This window comes from Parambassis ranga, chromosome 4 (genome assembly GCF_900634625.1).
Source record: "Parambassis ranga chromosome 4, fParRan2.1, whole genome shotgun sequence".
Lineage (NCBI taxonomy): Eukaryota > Metazoa > Chordata > Actinopteri > Ambassidae > Parambassis > Parambassis ranga.
The window spans coordinates 9,751,790-9,770,365 of record NC_041025.1 but is presented as its reverse complement, the minus strand read 5'-3'; the positions used below and the strand labels follow the sequence as shown (position 1 = coordinate 9,770,365).

The following is an 18,576-nucleotide window of genomic DNA, read 5'->3' as shown; positions in this document are numbered from 1 at the left end:
AAACTGCCTAGGGGGACACAAACCAAACATAAAGAGAGTCCTCCCCCTCTTTGCTCAAACGACACAGACACACACATTTTACACAATCACACATACCAACATACTAACAGCGCAGTCAGACTGCATCGTGCCACATAGGAGGAGGTGGCTGCCTTGCAGACAGAGTTGAGTGCCTTTTCCCTTCAACCACGGGTGGGACTGCACTGGACGCACACACACACACACACACAGATGCATGCATATAGCTGCACATCCATTTACAAACATGCACTCACACAGACAATGCACCCATAATTGGATGGACAGAAAGGGGGGGCCAAAGAGAGGGACACAGTGGGGGCTGTGTCAGCATTTTCTCCCATATTGACTTTCCATCTTGATACACTAGAATACAAGCACTTTATCATGTAGAAAGTCTATAAAACATTTTCTATACACTATTTATTTGAAACAAAATTATATGTTGCTCCTTAATCTGTCAGAGTCTTTGTTGCTGTACTCTTCTACTAGCACTCTGTTTCTTCTACTGTTTCTTTTTGCGCTCTGCCCGGTGTGCTTACACCATCAGCCGCTTTACCTTTCTCACATCAGAGATATTTTTGTGTAACAGAGAAAGAGGGGGTAAAAAGGCTGAGGCTGTAAGCATTTAAGAGGGCTGTAGTCAAATATACCACTAAACGTCTCTCTCTTTTTCTCTTTCTCCACGGCGTGCAAGCACAGAGGCTGCACGGGAAAAGTGTGGAAGACTTACTGACAGTTTATAGACACAAACTCTCTCCTCCCTCCACCTTGTCTGTCCAGTCAACTGCTCCCCCTGGCTAGTGCTAAGACTTGGTAGGCATGTGTTGACAATTAATTCTGAAATACCTCAAAAACCTTTCATGTAAACTTTATGTAATTTAAACTGAAAATAATACTGCTAATGATAACAATGATTATGAAACTATGATACTATGATAGTTAGTTTTGGAACTTGTGACTTGAAGCTTTATACTGTTAAATTCCTTTTATTTGTTTGCTTATTTTTCTCGTACGTTCTCTCGTTTGTTTTTGCTACGGCATGTACTTACTGTTTTCATAAAGGAAAAGACATTGTGAATGTTTCTGTGGAGGGTTACATGAGAAAAGAAGAGACAGAAGAGAAGGCTAGATTAGAGAAAGAGAGAGAGTGAGTGGGGCGAGAGCTACTAACTTTGGATGTTTAGTTCCAAGCTCTCTCACAAGCGGGTACATTCAAAGAAAAAAAAAGGAGGAGGAAATAATGACAAAACATTTTGGCTGAATTCTGAACCAAAAAAAATTTGATGTTAAACCAAAGGAGGAATAACCTTATATTCATTGTTAGCTTTCTTCTGCCTTTAAGTTGTCTTTTCTCTGAAAAAAACAAAAAAAAAGTTTCACAGTTACTTTTGAAGGTTCCTGGGTGTGTTCAAGTGCTCCTAATGTTCTTAGAATATTAAAGATCAGCACCTCCTATTGAAAAGAAGGTGCGCTTTTTTTCTTTTGTGCATGGATATTGTATAACTGTATAGAAACCAACAGGAATGACCTGTGATTTTGTGGGCAGAGGAGGAGGATGGAAAGACTTGGGAGTGGGTGGAGAAAGGGGTGGGGGTTATTTTTGGTTATCAAGATAAAGAAAAGAAAAAGGGTGGGAGGATTTGGGTTTTAGGCGTTGGAGGGGTCCTTGTTTTTAGAATTTCTGTCACTGTTGGATTCACTGGTTGTGTGCATGTGTTGTTGCAACCCGTCCCCCTTTCCCCATGTTTCTTTGATGTATATAAATCCAGACAGTAGGGGGCAGTGTGTGCTGGGGGAGGTCAAGCTCCTCTCCTCCCAATCAATAGCATTCAATTTTCATTCCTCAGCTTGTGGTCCTCACTTGGGTCCTGAAAAGTGTGTCTTGCTTTTCCAAAGACGGGCTGTTTACTTGGAGTTAATCAGAGGGACACACTCAGGCCTGAGCGGCCTTGAATATACCTGTATGTCTGTCTACATGCTTTTCTTCAATCTGTGTATGTGTTCATTTGTACCTATGTGGAAGACAAAGTGTTTTCTATTTTATGTTCCTTTGCTATGGGTTGCAATATTTGTCATGCAAAAATTTTAAACCATTTCTTACTGACTGACCAACCGCAGTACCATGTGGCAACTGCTCACACCCAGCCTGAAATGTCTTCAGCATTTACTGTCAAACAGCATAATGTCTGTGTATCATTTCACTGTGGGACCGAACAGGTTGCCAATGAGACTGATGTAGACACCCCCAGTCACACTGTGCTCTCCCTCTTCTGTTACCTGTTAATCAATCAGAACCAAGTGTCTTTGTGATGGTAGAAGACAATCAGTTTCAAAACAAGAAAAAAGGTAGAGAGAGGGCAGGCCAGTGGGGAGGAAGAAGGGGAGGATGGTAAAATAAAAATCACGGGAAAAGAGGCTCTCTGGATCAGGACGAGCTGTAGTGCCCGACTGCCAAACGACTACCCCACCTCTCACATTCATCTCTCTCTCTCTCTCATACCATCATGACCAAATCTGACCCCAAGCTCAACATGAAACACCTTCATGCCCCATCACTTCCCACACCTCCTGCCACTATGACGTGTTGCACAGGAGTACAAAAGGTTGGTGCAAAGACCATATTCCCCATATCCCACAATCACAATTTCCTGCTAATCTAATGATGATGTAACCAGCTGCGAGGAATAAAAAATGGCTCCGGTTGGTGGCTTTTGCACACAGAACTATGCAAGCACCTGGCCCCCCCAATCTTAATCGTTGCTGCTGGGTCAGAGTGTATAACCCTCAACCTTCCCTTCCCTTCCACATTAAAACACTCCCACTCACCATTTTGACCTCCATGACCCTTCTTCTCACCCTCCCAACCACCCACTCATCCCACGAGCCCAGTAAAGGGCGGAGCAACTCCAGTCACTAAGGGTATGGTAGAGAGTGGCTGGAGGAGAGAAGAGCACTACAGCGCCCGATGTTTCACCAGACTGATGTCATATAGCTTTACACGAATGCCCCAAACTGCCACTGACATCAAAATGGAGTCCATGCTGATGTTTGCAAACTGATCCTCCCCACTCATGGCTCCATTGTACTACAATGTTCGACTGTCTTTGTCCCCAGCGCCAAGGAAGGGCCACAATCAATGCAAAGACACTTACATTGTATTTACTTAAGTTTACAAAGTCGTCTGGAGATGGTGGCTTATATTGCACTTGGACAGACAGACAGACACACAAACAGACACAGGCACATGCTGGAGAGGGTGAGTCTGCCTTTTGAGAGTGTTTGCTGAAACCAAAGATGAAATCAGAGGTATGACAATCTGGCTGCCAAACCTGGAAGACAATGTTTAGCTCTCTGGGCTGCTCTACGGGTCCTGTGATTTACCGGCCATGTGGACATTCCACATATTGCACTTAAACACACACACACACACACACACAGAGTACATGCACATACACATGCCCCAGCGTCAAACCTTTCCCCCCACACACACACCACCGACCGCACTGAAACGAGGGATAAACCCACTCACGCCTGATCAGAAAGCCTCTTTTCCCACCTCCCACTGCAGAAGCCGGAGAGCCTGTGGAGGACTTTTAGTTTCACTCTAGTTGAGACTTTTGAGAAGGAAAAAAATCTGAGTAATAACTGTTACAGAAAAATAAAAACTTAAAAGGATAATATGGGTAAATTGCGTGTTTTGAAATAAATTAACAAATAAAACAATTGTAAAACAAAGTAGTGATGTTGGTTTATTGTGTTTGGTTTAATCCTTCATTGGAGATTTTTACAAAGATCAGAGATAATTAAACAGAGCTAAACTGTTCAGCTCACATTGATTGATTGATAAATTGTGTATATTATTGCATTTATGGTACAAAGTACAATAGCATGAAGGATTTCCCACAGAAAATGTGGGAAATAAAATATTGTGTTATACAGAAATGTTCTTTGTTGCAGGAACAATCACTATCCTTAAATCTTTACCAATGTAAACAATCTAACTGCATTAGTCACTGTCCATGCACCTTATGGTTACTTGCAGTCATCTTGTCATGCCCTGGCAGCACTGTGCTATGGGTACAAGTGGCTGAGGCCTTCAGGCCCACGTCCCTGAGAGATGGCATAAGATGAACGGCGGAGAGATGACACTCTTCTAAAATGTGACCTCATTTCCACCGTCTGAGGGGATACACTATGGACCTAGATACCAAAAAGGTGAGAACAACATCAGTGACAGCTCACTTAACTAAAACTGAATGTTGCTCTAACATCAGCTTTTCCAACAGCAGGAGATAAAATTATATAGACTGCGTATTTCACCCTTAATATTGAAGAGATGACAGGAAATCAAGGTGAGACACAAGGTGTGATGTGAGACAAAAAGGATTTTTGCACAGCACATGAGCTAATGGGCCATCTTCAATAACCTGCTTTGCATGTGTTTTCATCACTCGAACTTCCCCTGTAGAAAGTATCTACAAGGTCTGCCTGTTTAAACTCAGACGTAGACCAAAGACAACAGGTAATGTTTTTAGGAAAACAGCAACCCAGAAGAAAAGCAAAGGTTGAAGGTTTGTTGCTTTCTACACTGCAGATGAAGTCAAGAATTATTGATTTATTATGTTGCCTCCTGAGTCTAGCTGATCCTACATCACAACATAAAAAGGGTTGAAACAACTGCACCACCCCACACCTACCCCATGATCTTGCAGTAGAAAAACACAAACTGGCTTTTGGTTCTGTGAGTCTCATCTCATGTATTTTAATTGATCTCTTATTTTCAACATCCAGGAGAGAACAAAATGACTGCTCTGTGAATCTTCATCACAAAAACATGCAGACATCTTACCTTGTGTTTGTCACGGGCGGTGAGAATGACATTGAGTGCATGAGCGGTCATTGAGGGTAAAACAGCTGTCCAGGTGGTGAGCAGAGCTGTGAGCCAAACAACTGGATCAATGAAGGCCATATCGGACACACCTGGTGTGAGGAACATACAGAGCAATCAAACCTGTCCACAGGAATGGAGACAGATCCCTTCAGGACCAACCGAAAACAACATTAAATTGACCTTTCTTTGTGCAGCTGTATTTGATATTATTGTTATCGGTCTATATTGAACTCAGCATTTATTCCAGTAATTGGAGGTTCAAATGGCCGCAGCCAGAAGCAACATCACAACAGAGCTGCTGCAAGTGAGTGAGAATAGGCATGCACTGAATTGTACCGATAAAGTAATAGTCGCTGGGTGATCTCTGAAAAATGCGACTGTTGTGGGTGATTCTGGTGCAGATGAAGAAGAACAGGAAAGAGACACACACAGCTGCTATGTTGAACTTTGTCCAGAACTTGGTCAACAGCACAATCTGACAAACAGAAACACAGTTATTCTCTGTATACACTGAATAGATGAGAAACTCAGCCCATTACACACAGAAATGAGAATGAAAAAACACTTTAGAATAGCAGACTAGAAAAGAACGAAACAAAAAAAGCTAAGCTAAAAGCTGCAAAAAACATCCTGCAGATAAGTATTCCAGGCTGTTTTGACTTAATTGCTTAATTTTGCTGCTCCCTCCGCAAGTTGGCATACACCTTTCTGGAGGTAGTCAATGAACATCATGTCTTTTGCATCTCAGGAGACAGAGGCCATCACCTCCCTGCTGATGACACCACCTTGGCCTTCTTTAGAGTGGAAGAGAAAGGGTGTTTCTACTGCATGGATTGTTGTGTGGTCTCTGGCTCAAAGTGGTTTCTTGGCTTTAAGAAAACTGTCTGGCTTTACTTTAAGAAGAGCCCAGTTCTGCTGCGACATGGGCAGCCTGGCTTATTTTTGATCAGACGTAAAGGTTGAAGTTAATACATGCCAAGTTTCATTGCTTTGCCAAAACTTCTTGGTCAGCCTATGAACTTTAAAGCCCACCCTCATACAAACCCACCACCAACAGGACGATAAACCAGAACCCAGTACAACCACATAGAAGAAAGTAGGATAGTATTAGCCCAACAGAAAATGCACAAGAATAAAACAGGTTGGGAAAAGTAACAGCTCAGCCCAATAAAGTAAAACAAAACTGCAACATTTTGCTTATTAGAGTCGAATAAAATAACACTGTAAAACTGAATTCAAATGAATTCACAAATGCAGAAATCATCTCTGTCCTATTGAACATAACAACTCTATAACAAAAAGAAAAAAGTTTTCATTATCTTCTTTGGTATCAACCGTCTGATAGCTCGAAATCAGAATTGGACTTGTCTCTTCAAATATCCTTTTTGTTTTCATTTTACCAGACAGTATTATTAAAATAAAATGTAAAAAATGTTTAATTGCTTGTCAGATTTTAACCCAGGTGAGTGTATCTATAGAAAATGTGTGATCCTGACCTCAGTCGTGGCAGTGAACGTGGCTGCCATAGAGACAGTGACGGCCACGGTCTGGTAATCGAAGGCTGTGTTGTAGAAAACTCCAAACGGGATGAAGAAAAGAACAAGAGATGTGTAGACAGCAGAGAGAAGCGACAACGACAGCTTTAATATGCTGGAGAGTTCCTGTCTCTGACCAATCTTATACAGCTCAGGATATTTCAGGCTGTTTTCAGCACTCGCATCCTACAATACAAAGAGACAGGCTTCACTAAAGGGCTTTATTTATCAGATCACTCCAGATTTGAATACCTCTGTCTCACCTGTTCAAAAAATGCCATGCACAAAATTGGTGATGCTGTGTATAAGACAGTGTAGAGACCGATGAACCATGTCTCATACAGAGACTGTGGAAAAAAAGGCAATGGAATAATTATTGTAAAATTAAACTCTGTCATTTTATTATAAGTCCAAGTGTTTCTAACCTGAGCACTGAAGCCGTTGAAGAAACCAAACCATATGTGCACAAGAGCAAAACTACAGGTCTTAAACAGGAAGTAGCGCAGAAAGGAGGAGATACGCAGATAGGACCAGCGTCCATGGACGAGCAGCAGCCTCTGAAGGAACCTGAACTGGGACAAGGAAAAATCTGCATTCTGCACTGCCTGACCTCCCTCGACCCCTGCTATTCCCACTCCAACATGAGCTGCTGGTGATGGATGAAGGACAAAACAGACTTTAAAAAAAAAAGAACACAGAAATTAAAATACATTAACTACATGTTTTGTTCACAACTCTTGACTTACTTTTGATCATGTTTACATCATTGGCACCATCACCAATGGACATCGTGACTGATACGGTGTGTTTCCTGACCAGTTTAACAATATCCGCCTTCTGGGCAGGTGTTACACGACAACATACCACTGACTGACAATGCTCTGCCAGGCTCATGAATGCAGCTCCCCATTCTGGTCTCTGGTGAAACTCAATCTGGGGTAAGACAACAGAAATCTGAGAGAGAAGCACTACAGCATTCCATTTTGGCAGAAGAGTAGAACGACTTTTTTGCCTTTCGCTACTTGAAAGAGTTTTACATTATCTAATCACTGACAACATTTCCCTTTCGTGTTTTATAGGTATATAACTAAGGGAGTTGCTGTTGTGTACATATCTAGGTAAAAGTAACTGTGTAAAAGGATGTAAAAATTGTCTCCAGGGCTTTTGGGGCATCTTCTGTAAACAGAAAAAAGCCTGCAGCTTATTAAAAGGACCATGGATGTTTAAATAAATGAGGCTGGTACTCCTTCCACTCCTTCCAAACAACCCTCTTTATATTCTATGACAATACATATTCATCTACTTTTATTCCAACTTTACAGGGTGGTGTTTACCAGCTCTGGTCCAGTGAGGACCACTGAAGTCTTTGCTCTAGCCATCGCCTTCTCCACAGCCCACAGCTCTGTCTGTCTGGCCTTGAAGAAACTGACCTGTGGGTCTGGGGACTGGAGTATCTCTCTGCAGGGGCAAACAAACAAAGATCAATGGGATGGTGTGAGTGTGTGTGCATGTGTGTGTGTGTTTCTGTGCATGTGTTTATTTTTATCATTGCTAACCTTAGCTCATGCCATTCCAGTAATCTGGTATCAGGATCCAGTAGTTTGCAAGAGTATCCAATATTCACTGCAGTCTCTGCAAAAAGAAAGGAAGGAGGGGTAGGAAAGAAAAAAAGAAACATAAACCATGGTGACACTTTTTATACAATATGCTGTTACTGTGCAGTAAAATGATGCCCTTCTACCACAAAAGATACCTTTTTTGTCTCCGGTGAGCACCCAAACTTTAATCCCAGCATCTTGCAGAAGAGAGATGGTCTCAGGAACACCCTCCTGAAGCCGGTCCTCTATCGCAGTCACTCCCAAGAGCTATAAAAGCAATTATCTTTTACATTCACATAACACACAGAACTATTTAACGAAACAACAGAGTAGTTCAACATCACAATAAAGGAAAATGACAGCTTTCATCCATAATACCATTTTAAATGTGCACTTTAGATGACATACATGTGAAATCACACTGAGAAGCCCACCTGCAGGTCTCTCTCCATCTGATCATATAGTTTTTCCAGCAGTGCATCACGGTCACAGGTCGCCATGGCAGCAGACTGGATGAGAGTTTTACTCCACTGCTCCCACAATGCCTCAGGAACAGATCGAACCGCAATACACAGCGTCCTCAGACAGGCCTCGGCAAACAACTGACAGAAGATAAGGTTATACATTTTTTGATGGGATTCACTTTATTTACTCGGTGAGCATTCCAGCAGGACCGAGGGACTGACAGAAAAATACGGTACACAAGATAAACATTTCAGTACGACAGTTATGCCTCAGCTGTCTCTTAGGGACTAAACTTTAGATGACTGGTCTGACTCTTTAGTGGAATTCCTAATAATCAATTACTTTTAACTGATCTTGGTGCACTCTCAATAGACCATGTAGATTTTGATGATCAGACGGTGGATATCATGGAACATACTGTATCTCGAGTCTTGACTTCTACATCTCAAACTCACTAAGAGGATTAGACACTATTTGACTAATACCCAAACACACACCTGTGTGTTCAGCTATACATAGTGACTCAAAACAGCTAGTCCAGTACTTTACCTGCAGGGCTTGTTCAGTCCTTTCCTGATATAGACAGTCCTGCTGCAGTCTCTCCAGGATCACTATATCTGCCCCTTTACAGTACAGTTTTATCCCACCTTCAGGCTCGCGCACTAAAAGAAAATACACAAAGCCAGCAAAGATATCGGTGGATCAAAAAGAGAGGACCCAAGATCATTCAAATGGAAATAAATGATCCAAACAGAAAAACAATAAAACAGGCTTCTCTCACCCAGCACAGACATTCGACGCCTCTTGCTGGTAAAATCTACCAGTGCCAGCAGCTGATATTGTTTTCTGACACCCAGCTCAGAGACAACAAGAAAATCTCTGGTCCTAGAAAGAAAAACCCAGCCCAGCTCTCTGGCTGCACCAACAAGAGCCTCTTCATCTGGGGATGCAGCCTGGTAAACTAGAGTCCCTGGAGCAATATGGTCAATACACAGTGCAGAGGTAAACATGTCGTCTTCCAGGAATGGACTCTCGTGCCACTCAGTTACTCTGTCATGCATGTTATTACATCAGATTCAAGCTAGTGAATTCGGGAGTCGGAAAACAAATGTAAAATTGCCTTTGTTAACATTAGACATGTCTGATGTCTGTGCCACATACCAATACAATCAGGAACACTATGAAGACACTGAATCTCATAACACTGCATTAAATGCCAGACCGCCAGGCCTCAGCCATAATATGATAATGATAACTTTGGTATGAATCAAAAACAATATGGATGCGCACAACCTTACCTTCCTTCCACTCTGTCATGACAGTATGACATACAGCCAGTGCAGTGAGGAACTGTCTGCTCAATGGACACTGCTGTCCTCTGAGCCTCTCCACAAGCCCGGGAGCTGACATGAACAGACCACCGCAGGAGAATGGATTCCAGCTTAAATCCATAGACTGCACAAAGAAAAGGGGAACATGGATGGATTCAAAGTTAAAGGCTAAAAAGGGTCGACTGCATGGTACATATATAGGTTACCTCTGTGTCCTCTGCACTGACTGATGCATCACCTATAAAGGAGCATAGAAATTATCATAAATGACAGCAAGCAAACATATGAGCAAGAGCAGGAAGTGACTTACAGACATACAACACATGGATGATGGAATTCTCACATGGTAGCAATTACAGTTTGTCTCCTGTGGGCAGAGACAGTGTTAAATAACCCGGTTGTCCCTCCAGAGGAATAAGATTCAAGGGTTGTGGAGATCATCACTGCTATGTAACTTCTGTTCTAAGCAAGCTACCTCACAAGATAAAAACTGAGTTAATCCTCTTTTTAAGAGGATTAACTTCAACACAACAAAGCCAAAAGAATAGTACCTATCAAATTGTTCATTTAAAAAGTTTGATTTTAATTTTGTTTACTACTCTTTCCACTAATTTGATGCTATGGAAAAATGTTAAAGGAAAAATAGGTCTTTAAACTTTCACCATAATCACTCTACTTTAGGCTTAGTACTACTATGTGAATGCCGCATTCATTTACAGTGTTACATGCATGGTAAGTTGAAAATGTTTAAGGAATCCACATTTAGTAATCTAACAAAATATGTTACAAATTTTACATTTTAGGGCATGTATCCTGTATCTATAGTAAAATGCATTTTGAATTCCCTTGCACATACAAAGGAAATGTGGACTATTAGACAGTTGCTAAACACTGTTGTTTCATTCTAGAAGGGTAAATTATTAAGTGCTTATGAAGTACTATACATTGTAATATATTTAATTGTAACTATGATGAGCTGTATTTTGCATTCCAAAAAAATGTTGGTTCAACCTCTGCCCTTAATTTACACAATAATTTAAACTAATCTCAAATGTTATGTTTCAAAACACTTCAACTATAGAAAGTCATCTCGCTTTTTGTAAAGTTTGTAACTTAAAGATTCATTCAAAAATTTAACAAAGATTTATATTGTGTTTTACAGTCAACATGATCACTTTCTGAGACACGGCAAATAAAAGTGCCTCATGCTCTGTAAGGAGGATTTCTAAGAACATACTTCCTCCTCCGTTTGATGTAATTCTGTTGAAACTGTGAAGGATGGGAAGCATCCTGTGCAGTATGACAAGACAAGAACGTCTTTAAATTTTAGGGTGTTATTTCTTTAAAACTAGAGGGATTAGAACATCATAGAATTTTTAACTAGGTCACAATACAGCTTCGGTTTAGTAACTGGTTATAGAATTGCTGGCTTTGTTTTGTTACCATAGATCTCCCCAGCTATGCAGCACTGTCTGAAGAGCAGATGATTCTGGGTTAGTGTGCCAGTTTTGTCACTCAGCAGATATCCCACTTGGCCAAGGTCCTCATTCAGTGAAGTATTCCTGGACTGAGCCGGTTTGTCTGCCTGCTGCCAATACATCTCCAAATCCCAGCCAATAAACAGGCTGTGGACCGTGTGTATCAGCTCAAACCTGCAGACACACAGCAGAGGTGCCAACACTTTACACACACTCACAAGTGTATTTTCCAAAAATGACTGCAGTACTGGGACTAACGTGATGTAGAGTGCTATGGGCATGGCTGGACTGAGGAGGATGATGTAGCTCCAGTAGGCAAGGAATCCGGTGTAGGCTGGATTGCCGTCAATCACCAGGCCAGACACAGTCCCTGTCTGGCTCATGACCCAACTCGAAAACACTCCACAGCCAATAGCAAGGAGCAGAGCCGCCAGCAGCACAGATAGGATTATCTTTCAAAAAAACAACACACACACAATGTTTGAAACAGCTGCACAGAATGCCTCATGCTTGCCCGCCATCCCCTTGGCCTTTACTGACTCACCCCAATCACCACTCTGTTGAGAACTTTTTCTGTCTGAGTAGTCTTCACTCTCAGTTTCCCGCAGTTTCTCAGGATTTTTGTGTCTGCGCCTGGCATAAAACAGGAAGCTATTAGGTTCCAGCTATGGCCACTGTGGCCTGACCAAATGAGTCAGAGGTCCATGCTGCAGCCAGAGGGTGAGAGTTCAAGCCCTCGTGTCAGCAAGCTTCTGCTGATGTGCCCTTGAGCAAAATGCAAGAATCCCTACTAGCTCTGGGGGTTTCTGACCTTGGTGTGGAGAGGTCAGGGGAAGAGAGAATTTTCCTCTCAGAGATCAATAAAGTAGCACATAATATTTTCCGGTGATGTAGCCTCAGTCTCTCAGACCACTGAAAGACTACGAAAATGACAAACTTAGTCCTACAGCAACTATAGTATGTCAACTCTGATCCTACTTAATGTGAAGTAGGTACTGTCAAGTGTGAGGGTGGTTAGAGTATTAATCAGGCTGAACTGGGGTCACACCATCACACAGTTTCTGATGAATGTTATAAAACCCATCTGTAGAAGAATTTGATCTATTGATCTGCTTCAGCAGAACTGAAAGGGTCATCGCTTTGAGATCCATGACACCTCTGCCTGGTCCAGTAATATCCGATCAATGATCACTTGAAAGACAGAAGGACCCAGTAATCTGCCAGACGTTAGAACACCACACTTAAGACACAGCGATAAGTACTTTATACCATAATTAGCAGTAGACTATATTCCATATAATAAAAAATGTAATTGAAATGAGTGGGGGCCACAGGACAAGGTGTTCTGTTAATCACTGATGTGTCCGTTTGGGATGTGCGTATCAGAGTATTGTTTCATTCTTTTGTCACCAGTGTTAAAAGCAAAAACTGCATCTTTGTGTCTCACTTCTCAGTCGCTGCAGATGTCCATGATCATACCCACTTCTCTAAACTGAATACATTCTAGTACCGGTATATATGGCCAAGCCATAGGCAAACTTGGTGTTGCGTAGGACTGTTCCCCTTAGGAGGATGTGCTCATTGTCCAGGAGAAGACACTCTCCTCGCCACTGCAGCTGACCTCTGAAGGTGTAGAGGCGATTATTTGGTTCCTCACAGAGCACAACACCTGTAAAAGTAAGAAATCATATCTGCTTTTACAATTTTGGAAAATAGGTTTACTTTTGCTCTACTTTAAAATGAGCGCAGCTGGAATCTGCTGTCTTATTAAAAAAAACATTTATTCACCATCAAAGGCACCAAGGGCCTCCTCTGATGGGTGAGAGGTCAGCTTACTGTGAGTAGCATTGGGTGCCTGGCGGTACTTGAGGTTAGTCTCTCTGTATCAAGAAAACAAACTTTACTCAGACCTTAGTAACAAAGGAACTGTTGAAACTTGTACCAGAAGTGTTAGTTAAAAAGCCAGAGGAATGTGTAGACAGTACAGATATACATACTGGACACTGAGACAATGATGGAAAGACACTGATGGAAAGTCAACAAATACATCACTTTCTCTCCTCTGAAAACATTTTTGTGGTGATTTATGCCATTTAAGACACTTCTGTTTAGTTATTTTGTGTATTTATTTTTGCAATATTAAAATACCAGTTTGTTTAAAGTTAGTTGACACTACACTACAGCACAACATTTGCATAGAGACAATTAAAAGAATGAATTAGGGGACAACTTCATGGAATTATTTAGATCTATCAGGGTGAACAGGCTTTGATTATTATTTAGATAAGGATTCTTACCCATCAATATCAGCTGTCTCCACGTAACACAGGCTGTGAGGCTCTGAACTACACAAAAGGAGTAGATCCGCCTGGGAGAAAAAACAAAACAGTAAAGATAAGGGGTAAGTCATTTTTTAATCTACAAACAGAGTAAAAGAATTTGTTATTTCCTAGGCTTCATGTTAATGTTTAACTAATGGAAAAGCTCACAGGGATGACTTGGTCTTTAAGGATCCGTACCACATCTCCCACACAGACATCTTTCCATTGTGCTGTGATGAAACTAAATGAGGGACAGGTAAAAAAAAAATCCAACTCAATCAATCCCTTTTTTTCCATAGACAAAAATAAAAGTAGGTACTTTAGATTTAAAGATAAAATCACTAACCAAATCCAACGCTTTTTTTTTTTTCAAAACTGGTTTATAATTTCAATTTCAGCTGTGACACTGAAATGCATGTTTTCAGCTTGTAATGTAATCTTATGTAATTTATGTGTAAAATGTCTGGTGGAGCACTTAAAATATTTAAACGATGAATTGATCAATTGAACACATTTGTCCAACTGTCTATTGGTTCAAAGTGGGAAGCACAACCATTCTCAGAAAGAGACTGAAGTAATAATACATCTGAAAATAAGAGAAGATGTCATGAAGAGATTGGTCATAGTGCATGTGTCTTCCGATGTGTGTTTGTTCCCTGGTCTAATGCACAATGGGACCATCCACGGATTCTCCTCTTCACACATAATTAGAGATTAATTAGAAGGGTGTTTCAAAGTGAAGCAGTGCTGACTCCTGAGAGAATAACACACTGCCTTTGTCCTCACCTCTGGGAGATGAGTACGTCACAGGGTCGAGAGTTAATTACTGAGTCAGAGCATCTTCTTGCCTGGATTACAGACAGAGAAAAGGACAAATACGGAGAATGAGGGAAAAGATAGAGACAAGTTGGGGAGTATGCAAAGGATTAAGGGTAAGAGTGATGGACAGTGAGCATATGTCAAGGAGTGAAGGCGGCCATGTGAGGTTGAACAGGAGAAAGGAGAAAGGAGAGATGCCATTACGGGCTCTAGAGTGACACCAGCTGGGAGATTTACACCCTCCACTAAATGATTAGTCAATAGAGAGGGGTCAAGCAAGCGTTTCACCCAGAGCTGTTAACGACCGTAACTCAGTGATGCACTTAACCAGAGAATTCTCCATGCAAAACATCACGCCTGCATTTAAAAGGAAAGGCTTTAATGATAGGAGAGAAAATTAATGCTACTGGGATGACTGGTTTTGTCAATGAGGAGAGGACAAGGAGTCAATGAGGAAAATGAAGGAGTGAAAAGCGTGCATACATGCTTAAGTGTCAAGAGCATAACTGCATAAGAGAGGCCGGTCCAATATGCAAATGATCAAGTTGTAGCCTCACCAGGTCACTGACAAGGTCTTTTATCCCTCTCACAGAGAGGACGACCAGCAGTGGGATGATGGTGACGTACCACGGTATGGATGAGATGACAGGCACACACTGGAAACCACATGGAAGCATGAGAAGAAAAATTCTCCACAAACCATATGCACATGCAAAGCACCTCCACAAGTATTATTAACTATGCAAATAAAAAAAGAAACCTGTAGGCCAATGCTCTTTAGTCAAACTAAGGCAAATGAATGTCACAGAGTTTATGTTTACTCAGTCAATTTCTCATATGACCGATGAGACAACACAGCGTGTTTTAAAGGAACATTCAAATCACTTTCATCACATCAAAAAAACATTATTCCACATCACTGGTATGAAAGCATACAGTTTATATTTCTTCTTCCAGACAGGAAAACTGACCTTTGTGGTAAAGACTAACTAATCTGCGCTCAATGAAGCACCTAAACTAAAGATTCAAGCAGAACAGCAGCATGAAGAGCTTGTTAGAGTTTTTTTCTGACCTGCAATATCAACATGAGGAGGAAGTAGAGATTGGCTGCTCGCTGGAACTGCTCAAACAGCGACAGGGGCAGGAAAGTCAGTGGGGAGTACTTGTAGCTGCGTACTACATTGTCCTGGCAACCAACATGAAGAGTGGCAAAAGGACACACAGGGGAGATAGTTGCATATTAACACATTAACCTGCATGTTAATGTATTGTATGTATAAATGTATTAACATGCTCACAGGTGTTAGGTTACTGTGTGGAAGCACATGAATGAATGACTCACTGCATATCGGCCCCAGTGGAAGCACAGAACAGATTTCTTCTGCTTGAGTCTGTGGTAATGCCGGCTGTTTGCTTTCACCTCCCATGTGAGCCCTGTTGGAGAGACTCTTAGCACTCAGAGGCCATTTGATTGCATGTTTACTTCTTTATCAGCAGGCAACAGGAGGATGCTGTATTTATGATGTATTTATATATGCCCACAGCTAGAATAGGGAAACATACTCTGGCAGCATCCGCTGAAGAAATATGTTTCTCTAATGGAAAACTAAGTCACTCTGGAATGTGCATGTTGCTAATTGACATCATTACCAAACTATACAGAAAACAACAAAAACAGGTGAGTCTTACCAGAGTCAGCACGTTCCTTGTCCATGTTGCTGTGTAGACTGCAGTTATGCTATTCTGAACAGAAACCATATTGACATAGGTGCTTATGTCTCTCCACTTATCAGTGTTGTAATTCATTACACTGTTACCATTCTAACTTACTCCACAGCACAACAGACACAAGGTTACCAATAACTGCACCTGATCTACATAGGATCCCCCTGTCAGTTATAGCACTACAAACTCACCCATCCTCTATTAACTGCTTCATAGTGTAAACGGAATGTTACTAAGGTGAACTGAAGGCTACTTTGGGCTTATCTTCTATATGATGAAATAGTGTGTAATGCACTTACTTTTTTAGCTGAGACGCTGGTGAAAACTGGATGAGCAAACCTGGTGAGATAGAGCGCTCAGATCGAAACATTTGCAACAAATCGGCCAAACAAAGCTTTAACAGATTAAGAGAACAAATGTTTGTTGCTGAAATTAATAATAAGCAATGTTACAAATAATCCATGACTCAATTTACCATTTTACCTACATTTACCTGTAGTGGATGGTGCTCCAGTCCATTAGTCCATGTAAAGCTTTACATAGAAGAGCCATCCATAACGAAGCTCCACTTGCATGTTTTTATAAGCACATCCCAGCTGCTTTTAAAAACACAAATCAGTTTCATCCATCTTCCACCTTTGTTCCTGTGAAACATAACCTGCCCCTACCTTCCTCTTAGGTAAAGGCTGGAGACTGTACTCCCAATGCACCTTACCTGAGGAAACCAAGAGAAACAGAGGAGGAGCCCCACAGCCAAAACAAACATATGAAATATCACACCACTTTTACTTATTTTCTGCAGCTATTACAATACACAATAATGTAAGATTTTTATTCTAGTAAACTACCAATTGAACCATGTCTAGTTCTTCCCTGACATTGTGTGATTTTAACCTGAATAACTTGTCCTGGAGTGTCCTAGAAAGTCTTTGTGAAGTTGTTACAATGCTGCCTTTGGACTGTAGCAGCAGTGGGAGTATTGGTTTACATGACTGTGAAAGCAACGAAACCTTTAATTCAAACAGGGTATGTGTGGCCAACTAAACTAAAACTAAACCACTAATCTATAGTTAAAATATTAATCTATAATGCAAACAAGCAAAAAAAAACTAATAAATGTTAAATCAAATATTCCTCTACAAAATGTACAGCACATAAAACAAATTTTGCAGCTGAATGAGGTCCTCATTTACATATTGTATTATAATTGTAAGAGTTATCTAACAAGTAATTTTAATGATTGATTCTACTGTCCTATAATCTTTAACTTTAAAATCCTGTGTTCATGTTAGGCCTTGACAATAAGTAATCTGCCGTTTTCATGAATCTAATGCCACCTGGTGGAGGTGAGCACCCACTGCAGTTCCAACCATAAAGATCAAAACAGGTGAATTTGTAAACAATAGCAACTCTGAACAAAGGGCAGTTCACTGCATTGATGTTCAGTCAGTGTCAGTTAAATGTACTATTTGTGGTTTCATATCTCTTTGTCTCATTGCTCTTCCCTAAGTGAGGGCGCCCCCACAAAGGCCACACATTGACACCTGATGGTGTGTACATCTTATTGCTTATCCGCGTCTGTAAGCGAGTGCATATCTAGGGCGATCTTTCCTATCTATTTTTACAGCTGGGCTACAGTTGTGCAGCAGAGTGGTTAGGGTGATGCATCAGTGCTGTGGCATGGGTGTTCTTGGGCCTCAACTAACACAACGAGAGTCAATAGGCCAGACTTTCCCACCACAGTCTAACCGTTGCCCAATGGTCTGAGGCACCTCATAACCATAAACACAAAGGATATGTCAATTTAAACATTAATACTCGATTAGGCTAACATATTAAATGCTAGGTAATGCAATAGCTAGCATTTCGAAATGAAATGGCACAAAAGTGCTAATATGACAGTCTCAGGCACAGAACTGAAATATTCCAGTTGAAGGTTGAGCAACTATTATCCATGTTTATTATCAGAATAATCCAACCACCAACCTGTACAACCTGCTGCATAAATGACATGTTTATGGCCTTTTGCAGAGGCCAGGGCTCCAGTCTGTGTTCCCTGATGCTGGTGGTCATGGGAGCAGAAGTCCAGCAAGAAGCTGAGGGTCTGCGGATGTCCTAAGTGAACCCTGAACCAGTATCCCGTCTGCTCTTCTGAAAAAAAATTGAAAACATTAAACTGAATGGCTAAGAGACACATTTGGCTAGTAGTGGATATAGCAATATTAAACTGCTAGCTACATAACTGTTTCCACTATACTAAAGAAACCATATGCCGATGATGACTCTCAGTCATCCTGGTCATTGTCATTTTAAAGCTTGAAGCAAAGCATCTGGACCTTTCTAAAGACATTTTGCAGCTTTATCAGTTGCTGTTTGGAGAAGCAGTGAAACG

The 18,576-nt window shown here is 41.2% G+C and overlaps 1 protein-coding gene across 1 annotated transcript; it reads right to left on the bottom strand.

The window, feature by feature from the left end:
- Nucleotides 1-4,092: 4,092 nt before the first annotated feature.
- Nucleotides 4,093-16,753, bottom strand: atp8b3 (ATPase phospholipid transporting 8B3). Its single transcript, XM_028403921.1, has 29 exons — nt 16,678-16,753; nt 16,484-16,578; nt 16,149-16,202; nt 15,802-15,893; nt 15,532-15,645; nt 15,017-15,115; nt 14,427-14,488; nt 13,809-13,881; nt 13,617-13,687; nt 13,108-13,199; nt 12,830-12,988; nt 11,864-11,952; nt 11,578-11,771; nt 11,285-11,493; nt 10,048-10,079; nt 9,809-9,965; nt 9,292-9,480; nt 9,060-9,172; nt 8,480-8,647; nt 8,201-8,312; nt 8,004-8,079; nt 7,782-7,905; nt 7,194-7,380; nt 6,873-7,096; nt 6,711-6,794; nt 6,409-6,633; nt 5,249-5,387; nt 4,871-5,001; nt 4,093-4,131 (listed from the first exon to the last, which is right to left on the bottom strand). The coding sequence occupies exons 3-29, from the start codon at nt 16,171-16,173 to the stop codon at nt 4,093-4,095; spliced, it is 3,279 nt and encodes a 1,092-aa protein (XP_028259722.1). The 5' UTR covers nt 16,174-16,202; nt 16,484-16,578; nt 16,678-16,753.
- Nucleotides 16,754-18,576: the final 1,823 nt, after the last annotated feature.

Bases quoted from the DNA above. Each gene is read 5' to 3' on its own strand.
- atp8b3 (XM_028403921.1), bottom strand. From the start codon at position 16,173: ATGGACAAGGAACGTGCTGACTCTG. The intron at 13,688-13,808 runs GTGAGCTTTTCC...TTTTTCTCCCAG, and splicing joins TTAAAGACCAAGTCATCCCT to GCGGATCTACTCCTTTTGTG. The intron at 8,313-8,479 runs GTGGGCTTCTCA...TTGCTTTTATAG, and splicing joins AGATGGAGAGAGACCTGCAG to CTCTTGGGAGTGACTGCGAT.